At 37.3% G+C, this 13,942-nt stretch overlaps 2 protein-coding genes across 3 annotated transcripts in view; one reads left to right on the top strand and one right to left on the bottom strand.

Annotated features, from left to right (window-relative positions):
* LOC575088 (CTP synthase 1) overlaps positions 1-9,050 on the bottom strand; it is a 26,144-nt gene extending 17,094 nt beyond the window's left edge. Inside the window, exon 1 of one of the 2 annotated variants that reach the window (XM_030994924.1) lies at positions 8,940-9,050. The gene's annotated coding sequence lies outside the window, so the exon portion shown is untranslated. Of the gene's footprint in view, positions 1-727; positions 863-8,939 lie in introns of those variants that run through there. The other variant, XM_030994923.1, reaches the window with a different exon arrangement.
* Positions 3,198-13,942, top strand: LOC586295 (histone deacetylase 8). Its single transcript, XM_786082.5, has 11 exons — positions 3,198-3,281; positions 4,040-5,052; positions 5,729-5,918; positions 6,416-6,557; positions 7,906-8,018; positions 8,961-9,038; positions 10,154-10,262; positions 11,277-11,449; positions 11,904-11,998; positions 12,400-12,505; positions 12,899-13,942. Exons 2-11 carry the CDS (start codon positions 4,117-4,119, stop codon positions 12,919-12,921), a joined length of 1,965 nt encoding a protein of 654 aa, XP_791175.3. The 5' UTR covers positions 3,198-3,281; positions 4,040-4,116; the 3' UTR covers positions 12,922-13,942.

The following is a 13,942-nucleotide window of genomic DNA, read 5'->3' as shown; positions in this document are numbered from 1 at the left end:
ACAGAGCCTGGTATTTGTTGTTTTGTTTGTTTTCAAATAGTTGTTAATCTCCAGAATGGGAGATTATTAGTGGCAGAAAGACTCCAAAACGGCCGCGCACCTATAGGCCTAATGTAGTAGGCCTAGACCTAGATCTACTGGGAATGCTTTATTTCCCGAGGCCCAAGATCACCCCAATAACTTAGTTAGAATTAGACTTCATATCTTTTCCTAACTTAATCAAATATGATTATGAAATAGAAAAGTCTACAACACCAACAATATAGAAATTCGCTTTGCACAGTGTCAGCATGGTCAGTGGCATGCAAGTTTAGTGACCAGTGACTGAATTCACTTCATGAAATAACCATCCAAGGACAAGAATCAAGATGGTGGTGTTGTCACCTATTTTCTTTCATATCTGCATGACCTTGACCTCGACCAATTATTGAATTAAGTAAGTCACCAGGCCAAGTATGCCATGAAATATTGGCCTGACTTAATTTTCAAATTTCATACCAAAATACAAATTACATCCAATGATTCAATGTAATTCATGATTCAACTTAAAGTTTCCTTCACAGCAACTTCTGTCTCGAACTGTTCACATTTTCAATGAATCAATCACTTTTTAACACTCATCACCACACCGTCACCAGATCACATTTACAAAATTTACAAATCACGAGACAAGTTAACATTTCGAATTTCAGTTTCCCATCATCATCTGAATAGTCTACTTCCTTACCACTGAAAAAAACTACAGTAAAGGTGCGAAAAGTCTTCAAGAAGTCCACCTGTTCCTCTCTTCCACGACAGAAACATGCGTTGCAATGAATGTGGTTGCGACTTTGTTATTACATGCCCCGCCGCCAATATCGTGTGTGTACTGACTGTATGCGAAATAGCGCGCCACATCTCATTCATTCAACCGCTGTTCGCGCACTTCGTAAAGTGGAAGATAAAATTAGTCGACATGTGAACCTAATTCTGTGTGACCAATTTAAGAAATATTAGCGATTGACTGTAAGAAAACTGTAGAGCTGTGCTCATCAAATGATATTGATGAAGATTTCAAGTTGTTTACATAAATAAAGGAAGTGGACTAGGATTACATGCAAACTAGAGTGGGCATCCAGGATTTAACGGGGCAGGGGGGGGGGGGGAGGCCTGGGGGCCCGCAGAGAAACGGAAAGATATACTCACGTCAACCTAACTGAGACTGGGTAAAAACTTGTAACACTTCATAATTATAATATTAGACATTAAATTAAATATTAATACACACAAGTAAAGACTGATGATATGTATACCGGTAATACAAAGAGAGATATGCAATTAGCTAATAACATAAAAACAAATACATGTAATATAACAAACAGAAGGAAAGATATACTCACGTCAACCTAACTGAGACTGGGTAAAAACTTGTAACACTTCATAATTATAATATTAGACATTAAATTAAATATTAATACACACAAGTAAAGACTGATGATATGTATACCGGTAATACAAAGAGAGATATGCAATTAGCTAATAACATAAAAACAAATACATGTAATATAACAAACATTGAGGAACAACAAAATTAGATAAGAAAGCTAACATAGTGAGAGAAATAACAAGTATACAGACATATGATATAAAAAGGGACATTTGAATACAAAAGGATAGGGGGAATGATTTGAAAGGTATTTCCCAAATTTTAGATATACTCAGTTATACTTTTTTTACAATGCTCCCAAGGCAATATTAGGCCTCGGATGTTTACTTTTCCTGATACTCTTGCAGTGACAATTAGATTTACAGTAAACTATATATTCTTTCGAGTCACTATTATATGAGGGCGCATATACTTCTTTGTCACATTTCTTCTTTTTTTTCATTCATGGAGTATTTTCTTGTTGTACCTTATTCTCTCTTTTTGGGGGTAATGCGTTTTTTTAAAACTATTTAAAAAAAGTTGAAGAAGTCAAATTTAAGGGCTAGGAAAAAGAAGCTTTCTTTTGAACTCTCAAATTTGAATGACTAAAGTTACAGTTTGCTGGTTAGTCCTTTAAAGGGACTATGTCCCATTTGCAGGCCAAAAAAATGAAAAAGTTAAATTCCAACTGCATTTGAAAGATAATACTAATTTAGAACTTCCCTAAAAAGGGTGGGGCTTGAAAATGTCTTCAAGTGGGAAAATAATGACTATTAGTTGTCGACTTTAGGGCTATAGAGCCCAAAAGTAATAGTCTTGATTTTCAGACAATTGTACCAAATGGTCATACGTTTTATACTGCACAAAGATTCAATCAGTTTAATTAGTGGCCATCACAAGAAGTGGGTTATTGATGTAGACAAATACTCATGTACCCTTTACAACTCTTTTCATGTATGTTATTACCAAAGAAGAAAAAAAGCCAGTCAGTCACTCAATATAGTGTCTGAAATTTAGCAAGTAAACGGTTTTCCTTGCATAATTTGAATATGAGGACACTGCTAACGTTTAAATTTCAGAGATAGGACATACATGACATATTCATTATTCCTGCAAAGTTCTACAGCATTTGAGGTTGGCTGCAAAAGGGACATAGTACCTTTAAGGCAGGGATGCAGTGAATCGAAAATGATCAAAATAAGGCCTAAACAAAGAAGGAGTTGTATTGCCCCTTGCGACCGACCCCAAAATCTTGAAATCTACGGTAGGCTTTTTAAAAAAAAGTTTGTTTTTTTTAAACCGTTTTTTAGAAAGAAAAAAATACTAAATCATTCAAAACTGAGAAATATCAGCCCAAAGAGGAAGGAAAAAAAGAAGAAAAAGATTTCCGACCGACCGACCGATGTGGATCCATTGTCCGAATTGAATAAATAAGAGCTAGAGCTATAATAGCTATAGGGTTGCATATATATATATATATGGAGAGAAAAAAAGATGGGGATAAATGAAGTCGGGGATTAATGTGAAGATAATTATATTACAAATATAATATAACTCAAAACATGATTAACAGCCAAATTTATATGGGAACAAAGAGTTGCCAGTTTGATCATTAGTTCGAATAAAATATGTATAGTGTATATAATATCTGTTAAGAACTTTTAACGTTTATTTACCATAAAACTATTTTTAGGAAATTAAAACACATTTTTACGCAAGAGATAACATAATTACTTGAAACATTACTTTTCTCAGCAAATCGATCGTGATAATCTGAATGGGCAGCTAGCTAGCTATAGCTTTACACATATGATCTCTGCATGATTCTGATTCTAAACAATGATATTGTCTGCAGATTGTCTGTAACAGTAACAATGTAAGTGTAAAGATCGATATTACTTTCATTTATGAGGCATTGTGATTTTCAATGAGTACGCAGTACAAGTAATCATGATTTCTTGAATTAAGTGATAAATTATGATGATTTATGAAGATTTATCTACCGTAATTAGACACCTCGATTTTTTCAACTGAAAGTGTTAACAGTCCCACATGTGGGAAATTGTGTCTGTGTGCGTTTATCTGTATCTGTATCTGTATGATTTGGTCAGCAAAATGTCCTTTCCAGACACATCCACGCTAACGTATTTGTAGACAGAGCACTGTGTGTTATTGTTTATGGAATGATTGATAATGATATGATGTAGATCTAGATCTAGATCTATACAATTTTATATGCATATAAGTTAATTGAATTAAGTTATGATTAACTGTTATGATGAACAGAATTGTATTTTGAAGAATTATTTGCATTAAAAAAAAATATTGAATGAAATCAAAATAACAAATTACAGGGGTAAACTTTGAATGAAAAGAAGAAAGCAAAATACCGGATAAATTAAACTATTGCGGGGTCTTCTCAAATTGAAATTGAGGGAATATATTGTTGATTATACAGGGTTATACAAGGGAAATTTTGAAGTAGAGAAATTGTAAAAGGAAATTATAATCAGCATTTGCCAAAGCCTAGCCCTAAGGCCAAAAGTTTTGGCTGTACCATCAAGACAGATAGTGAAAGGGTAATTATCCAACCCCTTGTAGTTTTGAGATATTTTTATGATTTACTTTTTTCAGATTCTTGATGTTGATAGCATATAGCAGCAGTCTCCTGTATCGTTCTTGATGTTTATGAGCTGCTGCCTGCTAAGAAAATGAATGATGAAGATCCATCAGATTCTGAGAACAGTCTTGACACAAGAGCCCAAGATAACATTACCGGGTCTGCACCAAGACTGCAGCCAGCACGACCCTCTGGGAATTTACAAAGGCTTCATCCAGCCCAACCTTATGAGAATTTCCTAAGGCTACAGCCAGCAAGATCTTCAGAGAATACGCCTCGGCTCCAAGTCGCAAGATCTTCAGAGAATACCCCTCGACTCCAACCAGCAAGACCTTCAGAGAATACTCAGACTCGGCACCAAGTTGCAAGATCTTCAGAGAATACTCCTAGACTCCAAGTTGCAAGAACTTCAGAGAATACCCCTCGACTCCAGCCAGCGAGACCTTCAGAGAATACTCCTCGGCTCCAGTCAGCGAGACCTTCAGAGAATACTACTCGGCTCCTAGTTGCAAGACCTTCAGAGAATTCTACTCGGCTCCAAGTTGCAAGATCTTCAGAGAATGCTCCTAGGCTACAACTTGCAAGACCTTCAGAGAATGTACAAAGGCCGCAGGCAGTTCGACCCTCTGAGAATGTTTTAAGACCACAGTCAGGTCAACCTACAGAGAATGCTCCAAGGCTTCAGCCAGCAAGACCTTCAGAGAATGTCCCTCCAGAAATCAGCATCTATGACTGTAACAGTGAGGAAGAGGACGAAGCTGTCCCACCTCCTCCCTCTAGGAAGCGGGCGGCTCTTTCCCCTCTCAAGCCGCTGAACCCCACCGTGTCAAAGACCCTCGAGTCCAACCAGCCCACCAAAGCCAAAGCAAAGTACATGGGCAGTGGTCCCAGCGGACTGTCGGTGAGACAAGACTCTGTTGTTGGATCCAAAGACTCCCCTGAACAAACAGAGAATAATGAAATTTATTATGTATTCAATCAGAAACTCCTGCAGCTGTGTGACCAGGTGCCAAAGATACCCAAAAGGGTAAGTCCTCTATATCTTTAAAGGTGATACAGGGTACCTATGGGATACATTGGTTATATCTTGTATGGCTTCAATTTCACACTCCTCCATCTTCAGGACCCTTTTTGGTGGTTGTGAGAAGGCTATCTCATGAGGTTTACAAATATCCAAACTTTTGTAATCACATGTCATAGTGAAATATAGTCACAAAAATGCAAAGAAATTTGTTATAAACTTGGCTAAAGTAGTGCAGTTGTTACCACAAAATAAGTTTACACAGGAAATGAATGACCATATTGGGAAGATTAGCATACAATATACATGTAGGCAGTTGTATGTTCAACAAATACTTCAAAAAATTGGAATACATCTAGGTGACTAACAACTCTTTTTCCCAGGGGGAGGAAAACACCAAGAACCAATTTTCAATTACTGGTACATGTACATGGCTACCTGCCTAAACGTAGATAGATCCAAGGTAGATGAGAAGTGATTATTAATTGGACAGATTTGATGCTTTGATAAATTACTTTGCTTTTTCATGCCTCTACATACACTAAGCTCTCTGTAGTGTCGACTATGTCTCCTCTGATGAGAGCCAGAGGGGCATAAAGTCATATCAGCGCTAACACCCTTCTGGCTTTCAATAGATGATCTGTTTTTGTTTACTTTTTCTTATGATTTTTGTGCTCTCCAGGCCAGTATGGTGCACACCTTGATCGAAGCCTATGACCTTCTGGATCACGTGACCCCGGTCTCTCCTGAGTTCGCCACGAAAGACGAGCTTCTAACCTTCCACTCTCAAGAGTACATTGAGTTCTTAGAGAGGGTTAACTTAGAGGAGGACTCGGAGAAAGATGAGGAACTCAAACAACAGTTTGGATTAGGTATGTTGCATTTCTCTCTTCAGCTTAAACCTTGCTAGAAAGATATTTTGCTGAGGGCTAAATTGATCACCTGTTGTTCTGCAAATTGAAAACAATAATATCTGTCTTTTCATGCTACATTTTAATAAGAAAATGTAAAGTCTCTGAAAACAATATACACTGTAAATCTGTATTTGGGTTTGAGCTTTGTCAAAAAATTTGAAAATTACTAATTTTGATTGAAAAATAATGATATGGAACTTCTAAATGAGTTGCCAGTATCCTTCTACATGTCTTCATGTGTAGATTTGATTAAATTCTAAGGCTCTAATTTAATCTGGTCAGGTGTTTTACATATTAAAGTGTTTATAATGAAACAATGTAAAAAATAGTATTTTGGGGGGGAAAACAGTCACAAATATATGTGTTTCTAGAAAAATCACTTGTATATTCATGAAAAAAAGATAAGATTTAATGTCTTCATTTATATCACACTAGTTTTGTTATTTTTCTACTAGGTTATGACTGCCCCAGCCTGCCGCTGGTGTATGACTTTGTGAGACTGGTGGCAGGTGCCTCTCTCAGCTGTGCCAAAGCTCTTATTCAACAGAAATGTAGGATTGCAATCAATTGGAACGGGGGCTGGCACCATGCAAGGAGGTAAGAAAACATGCCCGAGGTATGCCTCATACGATACTAAGCGTTATTGGATCGTATTATATGATAATACATAAATTGATTTAAAACTATGATGTTTTTGATGTCGTGTCTGATTTAAACTCTAGTATGGCTTTGAGTTTGATACAGCTAATAGGTAACACTGAAATTGTAGATGTGGTCTGTAACATATAGGACAACAAACCTTGGACTTGCACTAGACAACACTGTAGAGACAGTATCCATAGACACAGTAGATGTTCTGCTCAATGTGCACACTTTTCTCCTTATTGCTTGTATAAATACCGTATTTGCCGGCGTAAAGGCCGCAGTATTTTTGGAAGAGAAAATATCAAAAAGTCGGGGTGCGGCCTTTAAGGCAAAAAAGTTTAAAAAAAAAAAAAAATCAAGTCAAAACCAGCCCGAATTTGCACATACATGTATGGAACTACGAACGGTACAATAACTATACCACTATGGTACAGGACATTTCAACACATCTTACCGACAACTTTATCTTGCATTATTGACATGAATACAAAAATAAATTGCTAAACCAACATTTGCTGATAGATCTTGATCTAAGTTCGTGCCAATGCATTGCAAAAGTAAAGGAAGGGACCATTTAACGGAGCTGCCGCGAAGCATCCATCTGAAGTCGCCATTTTGTTTTCCATTTCATGCAGTTTCGCATTACACCGTACATTGTGGTAGGGGTATATATCGGACACCAAATCTGCCCGCGATCACTTTTTGAGCTAAAATTCCGGTAAATTATAAGAATATTGATGAATTTGGTATCAGTTTGTAAAAATAAAATAGAGTTTTACGAGAAAATTATGATTATTTTGTTTTGTTTTGTCCGATGGTTTTTTTTCCTTTTTTTTTTTTTTTTTTTTTTTTTTTTTCCCCCCTCTTTGAAATGTCAAAGTTGGGGTGCGGCCTATGCGGCGCTGCGGCCTTATCGCCGGCAAATACGGTAGGCATTTTCAGTAAGATTTATCATATGTTTCTGTACTCGCCTCTTATTCATGCACCTTTTTAGGCAATATTTCTATTTCTTATACAGCATTGTCTCACCCTCCTCCCTCTCTGTCTTCTCTCTCTCTCTCTCTCTCTCTCTCGCTCTCTCTCTCTCTTTCTCTCTCTTTCTCTTTCTCTTTCTCTCTCTCTCTTTCTCCTTCTCTTTCTTCCCTTCTCTTTCTTTCTTTCTCTCTCTCCTCTTGCCTTTCCCTTTGTCTCTTTGCTCTTCATCTTTCCTGACATACGTGATACTTCCTCATGTACCTAATATTGATTTGTCCCAATTGAAACTCATTTGGACCTACCATTTTTCATTTTATTTCGTCAGGGATGAAGCTGCTGGATTCTGCTATGTAAATGACATTGTTCTTGCCATCTTAAAACTCAAGGAGCATTTCAACCGGGTTCTCTATGTTGATCTGGATCTCCATCATGGCGATGGTAAGATTCATTCACTCACAGTTTGTCTTTCAGTTACAAAAATAGCAATCTGGAGGCATCTAGAGGCAGTTCATCATCATCATTATCAAGTGCCTGGTCTGTTACAGATGTCGGCAGTCACGGCCCTCCATTTTTGTCTAAGATCTGCTATTTTTCAAAAGCTGGTATTGCTCATTTAATTTTTGGTTGCCCATGTGTACAGGCTATGTAGAAATATTAGGGGTTGCTCCCCCTGCTTCTCTTTCCAGCAATCTTCTTGTGTTTTGTATTTGTTGCCCCTTTCTTACTTTGTTGATGAGTGATGGTTTTGCTCTTGCTTTTCTGAAAACTTCTGTATTTGTTATCTATTCAGTCCGTGATATCAATGCAAGTTGTTTAAAGTCAGATTATCTTGGATTTTCACAGGGACTTTCACTCCATTTGGGTATCCCCCCCCCCCTCCCAAACACAATTAATGATAATGTCCAATGCTGTTGATTTATAGATACAGAAGTTGACTTCACTCTCATACATTACCATAAGGTACTTTAGAAGATATGCCATTGCAGAGATATTCATCATCATATGCCCCATGGTCTGTGATATGCCATTGTAATGCATGATTGGATGACATCCCAGGATTTTGTGTGGGCGAGAGTGAAGATTTGTACATGCATTTATGAGGAATATCCACAGAGTCCAGTGTGAGTATTAAAACTGCACAGCTGCCAACCATTCTTGTTTTTTGGAGGAATGATTCCTCTTTTTTTTTGCTTTCAAACTAAAATTTTGACCCAAGATTCCCATTTTTCTAAAACTAAACTATTCCTAATTTTGAATTGAGAGATTCCTCATATTTGCTGTGTAAGGTTGGCAGATATGAAACTAGGATGCAATTCTTGTGGTAACTCCTGGAATTCTTATTATGTAACTCATACTCACTCTCTTGGTTTCTCTACACAGCTGTGGATGATGCCTTCATCTTCACTCCCAAAGTGATGACTGTCTCTCTCCACAAATTCTCTCCAGGTTTCTTTCCAGGTAAGTCATGTGATTAATCTTGTGTCATAATAGTACCTTGTTCATCAGCAAATATCACACTTAAATTAACCTGCCGAGTACTACGCTCATTGTAAGTCCAGGGTGAGTCCTGCTGTAAAAGTATGTTACCGATACCCAGATGCAAATACAGAAATGCTCTCCAGTGGTTGAAATAATTAGCAACTTGATCAATGGAAACACTTTACCGGTAAGTGCACAGACAATCACCTAGAGGTCAAGAGTTCAAGTCAGATTGATGCATACATGTATGTTCTTGTCTGGTAAAGTGGTTGAATTCAGCTATCCATTCAATAAAGATTGAAACAATGACAGGAAGTGCTGGTATTGCATACAACGAGAGTAACATGTTCATCCCATGGACATTGGATAAACATGTTATGAACATATGTTTGCCCAGTCAACAGACTGGATACAATGAGACCGTCTGGATCGGAGATGTCAAATTTAATGCTGTCAACATTTTGTTAATTTATTAACTCTTGACATTCAATGGCACTGCCTTTAAACAAATAAAAAATAAGATTTGAAAACTGCAATTGGTCTGAATTATTATTAGTGTACAGATCGATTTTTAGGTTTTTACCTCTTTTTTTCAACTGTACTCAAAGTAGTGCTAATTTCCAGAATGAAAATATTCATAGTGGACTCAGGTCTATATTTATCATACGTAAGAAATTGACTCATGACATTTGTATACATGTTTGCACTGAACTTGATGGCTACATACAAGGGCTAATTTGTATGACATGGGATATTTCAAGAAACTATCAGCACCAGGTTGTCTTGGTAAAGCCCCCATCACACCAAACTAGTTCTCACTACATTCTGGAACCACCCCAGAAAATCGTAAAACAGGTTGTGGTCGGGGTAGAACGTGTAAATAATGTCTATAATACAATCCTAGTACGTTCATAAACAGTCCTCAATATCTCTTCTGTACCCCGTCCACAGTCATTTCATCTCAAGTTCAGATTGGGTAAATTTGCCATTTCCAAGCAGTCGAAGTCCATCCATAGTCAGTTTAAGCCTGTTCTTAACTACTTCTACCTCGTTTGAGAAGAGATTAAAGTACATGTATGCATCCTTGTTTGCAGGTACTGGTAGTCTGAATAGAGTAGGAGGAGGAAGAGGAAAGTTCTACACCATCAGCGTCCCTCTCAAAGATGGGATCAAAGATGAACAGTACTCGGACCTCTTCACCAGGTAACCATCTGGGACCCATTTCATAAAACTTGTCATCAGTGACAAATGACAGTTTTTGTTGTAAGCTACTGAAATCCTTGCTTCTGATTGGTTATCAGCAGATTTGTCACTTATCTTTGTCATTTGTCATTGGAAAAAAAAAAAGGCTTAGTGAAACAGAGGTGTAGAGGTGTTGTGGTCGAGTGGATACGTCGCCGGACTGTTGATCACAAGGTCCGCGGTTCGAGTCCCGCCGCCGCACTAATGTCCTTTGGCAAGATATTGATCTACATTTGGCACACTCCACCCAGGTGAAGTAAATGGGTACCTGGTAGGAATTTATTCCTTGAAATGCTAGAGCGCTATAATGGCAGCACAGCTAAAGCCGGGGTAATAATATCCAAGTTTGGAAGCGCTTAGAGACTTATTGTGATTTGCGCTATATAAAAGCTGAATATTATTATTATTACAGGTCCCTGGTCATGGTCTTGTGTCGTTTGTTTATGAATGCATGTGTTATATCAAGGGTCTTATCCATAGATGCGATTGACCAATCAAAAGTTCTTAAGTTGATCAAATATTTATAATGTCCTTTTTCCTATTTATATAGGGTTGCAATGGATGTCTATTTTATCTATTTGAGTCAATCATAAATCTTTATAACTCAGAGTAGACCCAGATATCATACTACTGGACAGCTTCTATGTAGTCTTTCACTGACACAATTATTTGCCATCACACAGGTCTTAATGTTACTAGCATCAGACAGAGTGGTTGCTATCCCAAGGAATCTTATCCATGAATTATTTTGAATGTACTTTAGAAGGAGGATTTTTTTTCCCTCTGCATATTTTGGTAGTTTATACAATATTTAATTGCTTATTTATTATCAGGAATAGAATAATGAAATCTAAATTTAGGGAGATATTCAAGTTTTAAAAATATTTATTGTGATTTGCTTTGTCCTCACAAGTTTCTACATGAAGATTTCATGCTCAACTCTTGGTTGCTTTTGTACAATTGTTTTTTTTGTAGGGTGATAGAGCAAGTGCGTGTCAAGTTCCAACCCAGCGTAGTAGTGGTCCAGTGTGGTGCTGATACCCTCTCGTCTGACCCCATGCAGTCCTTTAACCTCACCCCTCTGGGGGTGGGGCAGTGTGTGTCCAGGGTTCTGTCATGGAAGCTACCAACTCTCCTGTTGGGTGGGGGTGAGTCAACAATCAACTTTCAGGGCTCTTGATTAGTTGATAGAGTGTGCATTTTTTTTTTTGAAAACTATGTTTATGAGGTCCAAAATATATTGCGCTGGGCAATTTAAAACAAATTTATTGGAAGTCTTTTAATTTAGATAGCTTCAGTATGATATCAACTAGTATCAACCATGTGCAGATGTACCCAAAAGAGATTCCTTTAAAGTCCATTATACTTGGTCACTCAATTTAGGTTATAGTGCTGGTTGATAAAATCTGGGCTAAGCTGTTTAAGTATATATATTTATGTACCCTACAGTAAGTGTATTCTGTGTATTGAGATCCTTACCTTTGAAGTTATCATGAATGTTTAATCAAGTAAATGGATTATTAAAATGAAACACATCCCATACATAATTTTACTTCTTTTTTTCCCTTGTCCCTTCTATGTCTGATTTCTGTGTGGATGTAGGAGGGTATAACATGGCCAACACAGCCAGGTGCTGGTCCTACCTAACAGGTCTAGTCCTAGGACAGAAGCTACCATCAGAGATCCCGGACCATGAGGTAGGTCCCAACAATATCCCCCCCCCCCCCCACCCAGTTCCCATCCACAGAGGCACTTTATTATGTGAAACTACTTTATTATTGCAATCATTGATGAGATATATTGAATTTGTGTTCTTTTATAGTGCATTTGATAGCTAAGCAACATGAAGTGGTACCTGAAACTATAGAAAAGAACACATCACCTTTTATTTTTCCCCTATCTGGGATCTTTGCATGCATCTTTTTGAAGACTCGTATGTTATCTTGCTAGGTAGATTCCAAACGGTGAAAGATGACTATTGGCTTATTCAGCTAGATGCATTTTCTTGTTATAAATGGTTGTTCTGCATGCCCGGTAGATCCTTATGTTTGTGTTTGTATGTTTCTTTATTAATTTGTATGTTTGTTTTGTTACATAGTTTTTCTTGGAGTATGGACCAGGTTATCAGCTTGAAGTGTGCCCTGCCCACTACACAAACTACAACACAGTGGAATACATGGAGACAGTTGCTAAGGCTATCACGAGTAAGTCTACTATACTGTGAAACCTAGGGAATAGTTGTAAGAGAGAGAGACAGAGATACAGAGATATGGACAGACAGACAGAGAAATGAGAGATAATATGGAGAGTAAAAAGAAATAAGAGAAAGAGACAGAGAGAGGGACATACAGACATATTATGAGTGTAAGTTTTAGAGATGTGGGAGAATAGGGAATTTCAAATGAGAAAATAATGATTTATCATGAATATAAAGGGAATGAAAGTAAGAGAGTGCAGAAGATACAAAGACTCGCGGTCATCGCTTCAAAGAATTATTTTTTTTTTAAATTCAGATTTGAATTATAGTTTTTTGCCTGCTCCCTTACTGTAATGGATAATTGAAGTCAAATCTTGCTTTCTTTTGTTTGTTTTTGCAGAGAATTTAGAGAATGTGAGATGATTGCAGGATTGTATACCAAAGAACCAAAGACTAAGCGGCAGTGATGTGCTATGAGACGGTCAGTATGGACATAATTCAGATGTATATGTATGGATCGATGGATGGATAGATAACTAGTAGTCAATGGAAGATTGGTATCTTGGATGAGCAGAGGTGGAGGGACCCGTTTCACAAAGCCATTTGTCAATGACAAATGACAAAAATCAGTGACAAAACTGCTGATAACCAACCAGAAGCTAGGATTTCACTAGCTTATAACAAAAAAACTGTATTTTGTCACTGATGACAAGTTCTGTGAAATGGGGCCCAGATCCTTCGGTGCTACCTGTACCTGGGCATTTACCCTCACCTTGGGTTGCTAGCACTAAGCATTATGGGACTTTAGTGAGAGAAACATGAAGTGTGAATCCTCCCTGATAAGGGTATAGTGGTTACAAGGGTAATATACGAAAGCTTAAACGTGGAGCGAGAAGGCTACTTGTTTAAGTCGCCAAGGCACCTTGTTTTAGACGAGAAGGCAAGAAGGCGAGTTTTTAAAACTCGCCACAGCACCTGTGACTTTGACGAGTGTCTTTTGGCGAGTATTTTGTTGTAAGGGCATTCTAGTACGTCATTTATTTATACAAGTAAGATTTATGAATGAAAACGGTGTAGGTGTGATTTAAGATGAATTTACCACTTTCTCACGGAAGCTGAATAGATGAAACTCGGTTAGAGAATGGAATCATGTCACTTGCTTACCATGAGCGAGGGGAGATATTATTTTAGTCTGTTCCTGTGCAATTTATTTTATGATACAGCACCCAAAAAGGAATTATAAGGAGTGTTAGCACTAGTTCACTTTTTAAAACTTGTTTATAGGCCTGTGGTTGTTCAATGAAATGGAAAAACAGATATTAAATTTTTAAAGTAAAGTGAAGTTTTACTCTCCTAACGGTTTATAAATGCAATATCGCCGTCATCTATGATGAAATGATTTTTTAAATTCAATATCTCTCATTTTTTCAAATTGTGATTTTCT

This window comes from Strongylocentrotus purpuratus, unplaced genomic scaffold (assembly GCF_000002235.5).
Source record: "Strongylocentrotus purpuratus isolate Spur 01 unplaced genomic scaffold, Spur_5.0 spur5_scaffold_21, whole genome shotgun sequence".
In the NCBI taxonomy this organism is placed as follows: domain Eukaryota; kingdom Metazoa; phylum Echinodermata; class Echinoidea; order Camarodonta; family Strongylocentrotidae; genus Strongylocentrotus; species Strongylocentrotus purpuratus.
This window is presented reverse-complemented; position numbering and strand designations above follow the sequence as displayed.